This window comes from Motacilla alba, unplaced genomic scaffold (assembly GCF_015832195.1).
Source record: "Motacilla alba alba isolate MOTALB_02 unplaced genomic scaffold, Motacilla_alba_V1.0_pri HiC_scaffold_28, whole genome shotgun sequence".
Classification (NCBI taxonomy): domain Eukaryota; kingdom Metazoa; phylum Chordata; class Aves; order Passeriformes; family Motacillidae; genus Motacilla; species Motacilla alba.
Window position 1 is genome coordinate 820,039 of NW_024037374.1, and position 9,577 is coordinate 829,615.

At 57.1% G+C, this 9,577-nt stretch overlaps 1 protein-coding gene across 1 annotated transcript; it reads right to left on the reverse strand.

The window, feature by feature from the left end:
• Positions 1–2,520: 2,520 nt before the first annotated feature.
• On the reverse strand, positions 2,521–9,083 carry LOC119696257 (serine/threonine-protein kinase pim-1-like). Its single transcript, XM_038125980.1, has 6 exons — positions 9,050–9,083; positions 4,510–4,916; positions 4,340–4,390; positions 3,769–4,135; positions 2,946–3,125; positions 2,521–2,688 (listed from the first exon to the last, which is right to left on the reverse strand). The coding sequence occupies exons 1-6, from the start codon at positions 9,081–9,083 to the stop codon at positions 2,582–2,584; spliced, it is 1,146 nt and encodes a 381-aa protein (XP_037981908.1). The 3' UTR covers positions 2,521–2,581.
• Between the last annotated feature and the right edge of the window lie 494 nt (positions 9,084–9,577).

The window sequence follows — 9,577 nt, forward strand, 5'->3', positions numbered from 1 at the left end:
CTCCAGCTGGTCTCCTCTGCTCTCCAGGTGGTCTCATCTTCCAAGGGATCTGGAGGTCTTCAGGAGACACTGGTTCTTCTGAGGCAGCAGATGAAAGTAGTTCTGCAGCTCTTCCCTGGAACATCACCTGAACAAAGGTGCTTATGTGGGAGGGGCTGTCGTTTTCACTCAGGGCTTGAAGGGCTGGAAGAGAGAGGAACAGAGCCACAGTCAGAACCTGGATCTGCAGCAATCCAAGGAGACCTTCCTGCCAGGGTGTAAGACTCTGCCCAAAATTGCTTTCTCATCTGCCTCACCATCATTGTGAAAAAACTGAGACCACCAAAAGAGGATCCTACATCCTGGTTTGGTGGGGCTTGCCAAGGCCCCGGGACTGGAACTTGAGTTATTGTTCACAGGTGCCTTTGTCCACCTCATGCTACACTGCTCCCAGTGAAAGGACAAGGAGCACCTTGACCTTGCTCCGCCTGCATCGCGCTGTGACAATGGCCTGGAGTTTTCCACCCCCAAGCCTGGCTGGACTCTCTTCTGGAATTACCCTTTGGTGGTCTCCACAGAAGACCCTTCATCTACTGGACAACCACCGTGGCAGATGGACTGAGATGGGAGAAGCCACTCCCTCCAAGACTGAGACATGAAACCCCTATATGGAAAAGACTCCTTTTCTCCTCAAGGACTGAAACCTGTAACCTGGGGGGAGGAAGAGGGCAGTGTGTGTGGGGGAGAACAGCTGATCAAACTGAGATGTTTGCCTGCAGGCAGTGACCACTGAACCAGGGAAAACAATGGCTCTGCCCCACAGCTGAGATCATAAGACAATTGTATCTTTTCCCCATTCCTTTGCAACTTTCAATGGAAAATTCTAATAAAAACCCCTCGAGTCAGCTAGCTAACTCGAGATCTCCCCAATGTGAAGGCGACTCCTCGACTGGACGTCAGCTGGACCCTGACTGGAATTACATCGCCTCTACGTTGGTAGATATACTTATTCTTTCTCTCTTTTCCTTTTCTTTCCTTCAGGGTTTCTTTCTCTCTCTCTCTCTCTGTGTCTCTCTCTCTCTCTTCCCCAGTCCCCTCCAATGCATTTTGCTGTGATCATTCAATAAAGTACACTGATTTTGATTGTTACTGCAAACCCCCTTGCCGTGTTGCTGTTTTCTACCCTGAGAGCAGATAACGAACAATCACAATCCTGTCCGTGAGGGTGGATCGTGACACCAGGCCATGCTGGCTGTGCCCAGAGCTGTGCCCAGAGCTGCCCATCACTGCTGCCTTTGGGAGCAGAGCAGGAGGGCAGCACATGTGCCCAGCCTGCAGCCAGCCAGGGCACATCCACCTCCTCAGCAGCTGCCCAGAGCAGGATGCTCCTGTGCTCGCTGCCATCTCCCAAAAGCTCTGATCCCACCCTGCCAAGCAGACAGGGACCCACCTCACGCCCTCCACGGCTGGAAGAAAAGCTGGTCCCAAACGATGTCCTCAGCCTTCTCCAAGGGCAGGGCCCATCCACACCGCAGCTGCTCCCAAGCACTTCCCGATCCTGACTGGGCGTCCTAGAATGCTTCTCTAGAAAAAAAAAAAACCAACAAATTATTGAAAATAGATTACAGACAAAACTGGGAAAAGAGAAAAAAAGTTAAAAATTGTATCTCTATCAGGGGCTTCAGGAAGGCCCAACCCCAACATGCTGGGGAAAAACCCACCCACGGGGGAGGGAAGCCCTCGCTATCTCCCTTCCCCCCTGCACTGCCCCCCAAAATAACAGTGATCCCAAAGCACACAAGGGCAGTGGAGCAGCCCAAGCCCTTCCTTGCCTGCACAGCAAAGCAGCCCCTGCACAGGTTCTGGAGTCCCACCTCTGCTCCCACCATGGGCGTTGGTTTGTGTCGGGCTGGCTGCCCCAGCCCCAGCCCCAGCCCGGGCCACGGTGGCTGCTGGGGGCTGTTGGCAGGGCCAGGAGCCCACTCCCATTTCGTAGCCAGCCCAGCCCATGCCCCCAGCCCTGCCAAAAGCAGCTGGGCAGCCGACTGAAGGATCAGCTGCATCCGCCCCAGCAAAGGGGGAACCTTTGCTTCCCAGCCAGGCTGGGCAATGCCCAAATCTGGGAGCATTTCCCTGGGTGTGGACTCATCTGCAAATTCGCTGTGGAGCCTGGCTTGGAAGAAGGTGCCAGAATCCAAGTCCATCATCTTCAGCTGGCCAGAAGCCAGGTGCAGGAAGAGGTTGTCATCCTTGATGTGCTCCTCGCTGGCTCCAGCAGCAGCAGCAGCCCCACCTGGTACAGCTTCTCCAGGGGCTCCTACTCCTTGCCTGGGGTGAGACCAGGCTGTCAGGGTTCTGCCCAGGGCCCCAGCTGTCCGGGAACCAGGACAAGCAAAACCAGCTTGCATAGCGGCCACCAGTGCTGGGCAGAGCAGCTCAGCTCCAGCACAGGGGCTGCGTGTTCCCATCTGATGAGCCCTGGGCAGTGACACAGGCAGGACAAAAAGTCTGGGTTCCCTTGTTTCTGATTGCCAAGGCATGTGTGCAGCTCTGACTTACCAGGGCCCTGCATCAAAGGGGGCCTGTGGCTCTCTCCCTTCTTCTAGGGCAGATGAATATCCTGCATCCAAGGATGACACAACAGCTCTTCTAATGAGGGCCTTTCCACGTCCAGCATGGATAAACACCGCCTGATCAGATCTTGGCACTCTGGGCACAGAAACCAGAAACCGCCGGTCAGCTGCAGAAGGCTCCGGTTGCCTTTGCCCCACTATTCCCGTGCCCAGGCCATGCTGGAGGTGCTCAGAGCTGGGCCTAAGCTTTCCCATTGAATCCCTGTTTTGGAGGAGAGCAGGGGAGCAGGACATGTGCCACCCCCTCAGCAGCTGCCAGAGCGGGATGCTGACGAGCCCGCTGCTGTCTCCCAGCACTGGCATTCCCCCCCGTGCCCAGAGAAGAGGATGCACCTGGAGAGAGCCGTTGTGGCAGCGAGAGCTGCTGGTCCCAGCTGATCTTCTGGCCCCTCCTGAAAGGGTGCTCCCCGCAGACCATCTGGTGCAGCACGATGCCCAGGCTCCAGATGGTAGCTGGCTTGCCGTAGTACCAGCCAAAGTGGGTCCATTCCGGGGGGCTGTAGGAGCGTGTTCCTATGGAATACAGATGGAGTTCAGCAGGGGGATGCTGCTGCTCCCAGAGCCTGGCCCCAGCATCCCTGGGCATCTGGGGGCTGCCCCAGTGGCACACAGGGTGACCACTGCCCTCTCACCAGCACCTGGGACTGGTGTCATGACTTGGGGTTGGAAAAGAAGCCACTGGTGTTGGAAGAGGGCAGTGGAAGCCCTGGCTAGGCTCGACCATGACAAAAACCCACTCAGTGCTGGGGGAAAAACCATGCCTTCATCCACCCTGCCTGAATTGCCCCAAAAAATATTAGGAAGCCAAAGCAAACCAGGTGAGTGGAGCAGTCCAAGCCCTTTCTCACCTGCATACCAAACTGCCTGGGGCACAGGTTCTGGACCGCCGTCCATCTGCTATCCCCACCCTCGGCTGTTTTTCTCCGGCTGGCTGCTCCAGCCTTAGCCCCAGTCCTGGGAAGAGTGGTGGGCAAAGGCTGCCAGCAGGGCTGGAAGCTGCCTCCCCACCCACCCCTGCTCAAAAGCACCTTGGCTGAGATCTCAGTGCCATGAAGGGCAGCAAAAGAGAGAATCCCTGCTGCCACACCCAGCTTGGGCTGTGAGATGTTGGGCCATGAGATGCCGGCACCAGGAGCACACCCCTGCGTGGGCTCACCTGCAAAGTGAATGTAGGCTGTGTCTTGCAGGTAGGTGCCACAGCCAAAGTCAATCAGTTTGGCCTGCCCGGTGGCCAGGTCAACCAGGATGTTGGCTAGTTTGATGTCGCGGTGCAGGACCCCGCAGCTGGTGCAGTGCCGCACGGCCTCCAGCACCTGGCGGAACAGCTCCCGCGCCACCTCCTCGCACAGGAAGCCCCGTGCCCGAATGAAATGATGCAGGTCCTGACACCGCTCCGGGCGCTCCAGCACCATCACGATGTCGTTGGGGAATTCACACCACTCCAGCAGCTGGATGATCCCGGAGAAGCCAGTGGACACCTTGGCCAGCAGCACGATCTCCAGCGGTGCGCTGGTGCCGTCGGGCTGCGGGAGGAGCACGATGCCGTCGGTGGGGCCGATGCCGTGCCAGAAGTGGGGAAGCCCTCACCCAGCCCGGGATGCTCTGCGCCCTGCGCTGGCCCCACGCCCGCTCTCCCTCCAGGCGTCCCAAAGGCTCCCACCCTGCCGGGCCTCGGCTCATCCCCGCCCGGCACGGCCCGGCTTCTGCCGCTGGCCCCGCTCACTCACCAGCTCGCCCCAGTGCTGCACGCGGTTCCGAGGCACCCTTTTGATGGCCACCTGCAAGCCAAGGGCAGCAGCGGGCTCAGCTCGCCGCCCGCCCTGCCCACACCCAGCATCCTCCTCCTCCTCCTCCTCCTCCTCCTCGTCCCTTGCCCGCCGCCGGCCCCGCCGCTCACCGGGGCGCCGTCCGAGAGCCGCGTGGCCGCGAAGACGCTGCCGAAGCCGCCGCGCCCCAGCAGCGAGCCCAGCCGGTACTGCTCCTTCAGGCCCCGCTGCGCCTTCCCTGCGGGCGGGACGCGGCTGTCAGCGCTCGGCCCGGGGCCAGCACCGGCCCCCGAGCGGCCCTCAAGCGCCCCGCGCCGGCCATCGCCAGCCCTTCGCTCCCTGACACGGGACAGCGGCGGCTCGGGGCCGGCGGCCCGCGCTGCCGAGCGGCGGAGCTCGGGTCGGGGAAGCCGCAGCGGAGGCGGCGGCAGCGGCCGCGCCGCCTGTGTCCTCCGCGGGCCCCGGGAGGAGCCAGGGCCGGGGCCGGGGCCGGGGCCGGGGTCGGGGTCGGGGTCGGGGCCGGGGTCGGGTCTGGACCCTGCGTCGGGGCCGGGGCCGGGCTCGGGCCAGGCGGAGCCAAAGGGCGGCGATGCCGCCCCAGCCCCAGGCACTGATGCCCGCCCAGCAGCGCCACCGCCAGCACGGCCAGAGCCGCACGGAGGCGAGACCGCGGCGGGACGCCCGGGGCCGGGGCCGGGGCCGGGGCCGGGGCAGCCCCGCCCGGGGCCGGGGGCGGGCCGGGGGCATGGCCCGGGCCGGCAGGGGGAGAGGAGGCGGGGAGAGGAGAGGGACGCCGGGAGACGGACGCCCAGAGAAGGGTGCCCGACAGCGGGAAAGGGACAGAAAGAGAAAGAGAGAAAGAGAAATTAAGAAAGCGCGTTGTCGATTCTCTGCTTTTGCTGCCGCCGCTTCCGCTGCTGCTGCTGCCGCCGCTGCCGCCGCTGCAACTGAAGCCCCGGGGCCGTTTGTCCGCGTGTCCGTTCCCCGCTCGCCCCACGAGCCCCACGGCCGAGCCCCGCGCGCCCCGGGACAGCCCCTTGCTCTGTCCAAACACGGCAGCTTTGCAGCCTTGAGCCCACATGCACAGCCCTGACTCCCGCACACTGGCACAGCAATCCCCTCGCTGCCTGCTCTGCATTGGCCTTGCTGAGCCTCAAACACTGTCGGGCACATTCCCTTGCTGGAGGATTCCTGCCTGAGCCAAGCACTGCCCTTACATCGCCAGTGTTGCTTTCCAGTGACAACAGGGGAAGGCAAACTGTGTGTGGCTCCAGGTATTTTAGAGTGTCTAAAACTCGCCAAGTCACTGATCTTAGAGGTGAGGTGCATTTGGAATGAATGGGATGGAGAAGCAGTGCAAGATGGAAAAGGGGAGCATAGAAAGAAATAAATAAACACCTTGGATTGTTTCTTTCCATTCTCATTTCATTTCCTAAAAGCTGTTTCACTTTTCCCAGAAGCTTCTCCACAGTCCTGTTTGCTCTTTCCAAGTGCCTTTCCTGGAGAACCAGGTGCAGCTTCTGTCACAAGATGTGCCACCAACCGCAGCTTCTCTTGTTTTCCACACCGTGCGTGCAGCATGACTCTTGCAGCAAAGCAGGACAAATGTTTTAAAAACTTTACAGCTTGTTCTTTCTTTTCCTTGTTGGCTGGGGAGTTGTGACATTGGTCAAGTTTTCATTGTTACTGTTCTACCCTAAGAAAACATGACAGGCTCCCAGGAATTGTCAGGGAATGCAAGCCTGAGTGAATGCAGAGAAAGAATCTCCAGAGCCTGCAGCCAGAAGTGGAGTGTTGTGTGATAATCATTGAATCATGCCCATGGACAGCTTGAAAGTGATCTAGAAGATGAAAATGGGCTGGCAGGGGGAGTTTGTTTCTGTGTTGAGTTCAGATGCTTCCACAACTCATGCACTTATATAAATTGGAGCACAATCAGTTCACGTAAAGCAAGGCTGGGTGCTGTGTGGCAGGAGTAGGAGGTTTGGGCATCAGGACATTCCGCAATGGGCGGCCGTGCCCGGGGCTCTGGGCCTGGCCCCGCGTGCGCTGAGCTCCCGACCCTGCGGGAGCTGCCCGGGCTGGGCTCAGCTTCCCGCTGGGACTGGGCAGCAGGCTGGGCTGCAGCTGGGATCAGCAGCAGCTGGAAATACCTCTGGGCATCTCCATTTTCTGCTGCTGCTCAGAAGAAGCAGTGAAGGGAGTCAAGAGGTTCTGGTTTTTCTTTCCCCTGGTAGGTTTTTCATTTCATGTGACACTCCAGAGGCAATTTCTGTGATGGCCTCTGGCAGGTGATTCTATTTCAGCAGCAGCAGCAACAGGGCTGTGTTTGAGCACTGCAAATGTAGCCTGTGTGGCTTGAATTCTCCTTGACTTTGTGCTCAGGGACTTGAGAGCATTTCAAGATCTGCTAATCATGATGCCTGTGACAAAAGGCCAGAGTTCCCCATCTCAAAAGCACTCTCAGTAGCACTGATCAAAAAAGCAATTGCAGTTTTAGAGATAAAAATCAAATGGCAAGCAGAAGAGGGACAAGAGCAGTCAGGATCTCCAAGTGTCAAGGCAAAGGCAGCCACCAGCAGCCTGCTGCTGTCAGCTCAGGGTGAGTAAAAGAGTGCTGGAAACAGCGCTGGAAGCGGATCCTTTCTTTCCCTGAAGGCTGGGTCAGGGCAGCACAGGCGGGCCCTGAGGAGTCAGGGCTGTGTGTGGGTGCTTGCTGCTCTAGTCCAGAATGGAGCTGGAAAAAGCCCTTGGGAGCCGAGGCAGGAGCAGGTGGGAAGGGGCCGGCGCTGCTGCTGCTGCTGCCCGGGAGCCCCGGCTGGGCCGGGCCGGCGCCCCCTGCGCTGCGGCTGCTGCTGCTGCCAGAGCCGGGCGGGACTCGGGGACAGGGAACGGGCTCGGGGGGACAGCAAAGGCCTGGGGGCTGCAGGGGACAGTGAGGCTATAGCTGCAGCTATGGATGTTGCCTGTCCAGTGGTATTTACACCTCTGGCAGGGGGCGGATCTCAAGCAACAATTACGGCGCTGGATTGGAAGCTACTGTCACAATTACGAGCCACAGTTAGTCAGTTTGGAGTGACCAGTGAGCCCACAAAGCAAATGCTTGACTATATTTGGGGGACTCAGGTGTTACTGCCGGCTGATTGCAGAGGAACAGTGAAGCTGATCTTCACTCAACATCAGCAGCTCCTGTTTAATGCACACTGGCAAGCACTCTGCCAGGAATGTGTCACAACAGCACGGCAGCCAGGCGACCCGCTACACGGAATAACCCTAGAGGAGCTAGTGGGTTTAGGGCCTTTTCTTCCTACGGAGGCACAAGCGTTAATTGGTCCCAATAAATGTCAGGAAGCTATGCGCCTGGTACGACTGGCCATAGACAAGATAAAAGAGCCAGGCGGGGTCCCCTCTTATATGGGAATAAAGCAAGGAAGGGATGAATCATTTGGATCTCTTATAGATAAGGTGGCCACTGCTATCGAACGGGCAGGAGTCCCTGACTTTATGAAAGGTGCTTTGTTGAAACAATGTGCACTCCAGAATAGCAACCAGGCTACGAGGAACGTATTGAATACCCTAGGAGCTAATTGGTCTATAGAAGAAGCATTAGAACGATTGGCAAATATGCCCGTAGGAAATCAGGCAATGTTAGTAGAAGCTATTAAGGAGTTAGGAGTAGGAGTACAGAAACAGGCAGCAGCCACACAGAGTCAGGTGTCAGCTGCTCTTGCTCCCCTACAAGCAGCGGCAACAAATGCTCCGCGGGCTCTATCTGCTGGCCGATTTAAATGTTACCAGTCAGACACCCACAACGCCGCTGTCAACACCTCAGCCCAGCTCCACTACAACCAGCCACCGCCGGGAGCCTCGGGCTGGACGTGGCAGCCTCAGCAGCAGTAACATTGATGACCACCCACCTGGAAAAGGTGCCGACTGGAATAAAGGGACCAATCTTTATTGATGGACAACCTATGGGTGCTTTGCTGCTGGGACGATCATCGGCCACCATGATGGGATTATTTGTTTTAACTGGGGTAATAGACGCTGATTATACGGGGGAAATTTGTGTCACTCCTTTTCCACCGATAGGAATTGAGAAAGGACAAAGGATAGCCCAATTGGTTCCATTGGAACAGATGACTAAAACGTTGCCCCCTCATCAATCGCAATCGAGGAGAGAACGAGGCTTTGGTTTACTGGGAGCACTTACTCAGCAAGACAGAAAAACGGGGGAGGCGTGGGCCTTGGAATGGATATCTCCTCCACTTCAACAGCATAAGACCCTTCTTCAAAAAATCGAAATTTTGGCTGACTTGCTCAAGATGGGTCGTGAACGTGTGCTACAGATTACGGGAAAGGAGCCTGAGCAGATACGGATACCAATGAGGAAAGATACATTGACCTGGTACCTGATAAACAGTATGGAATTACAAGAGGTGCTGCTGGGGGCCGGAAGCGTGATCGCCACTGATGATATTCCCAATATACCGTTGAAATGGAGAGGGCAGTGGGGTTGGATGCAATGCACAAAAAGGTCACAGAAACCCCTGTCGGATGCCATCACAGCCTACACAGATGCGGGAAGAAAATCCAGAACTGCTGCAGTGACTTGGCAGGAAAAGGGACAATGGCACCATCAGAGTCTCCCGGCCTCCAAATCGGATACTTTACAAACGATGGAGTTATTGGCTGTTGTTTGGGCCATGGTGCATTTTTCTGGGCCTCTCAATATAGTGACAGATTCTTTGTATGTTGCAGGAGTATGTGAGCGAATAGAAGATGCCTTTATCAAAGAGGCTCAAAACAGGAGGTTACATGAGCTGTTTATACAGTTACAGAGGGCAATTAAGTTGAGAAAATATCCTTTCTCTGTTATCCATATCAGAAGTCACAAATGGGATTTGTGGGTAAAATACAGGGATCCTAAGACAGGGCAATGGCAAGGTCCTGCTAAGGTATTATATTGGGCCCGCGGATATCTCTGTGTTTCTACCCCTACAGGATCCTTGTGGGTACCTGCTAAATGGACCTGAGCAGCTGTGTTAGAAAATTTTGGTCCCCAGGGTCCATAGTGGCAGCATCCTTTTTGACTCCAGGGGTATCGGCAGCAGGTGCCCATGCCATTTTAAATAAGTTAGGATGCTGCCTTGCTAAACAAACCAATGCCACCTCTTTGGCACTTTCCAGCCTTTTGCTTTA

What these genes read in the sequence shown, in the direction of transcription:
- LOC119696257 (XM_038125980.1), bottom strand. Translation starts at nt 9,083, where the DNA reads ATGGCCCAAACAACAGCCAATAACTCCATCGTTT. An exon ending in AGCCAATAACTCCATCGTTT is followed by an intron (nt 4,917 to 9,049) that starts GTAAAGTATCCG and finishes GCCCCGACGCAG; the next exon opens with GGTCCAGACCCGACCCCGGC. An exon ending in TGCAGCACTGGGGCGAGCTG is followed by an intron (nt 4,136 to 4,339) that starts GTGAGTGAGCGG and finishes CTCCTCCCGCAG; the next exon opens with CCCGACGGCACCAGCGCACC.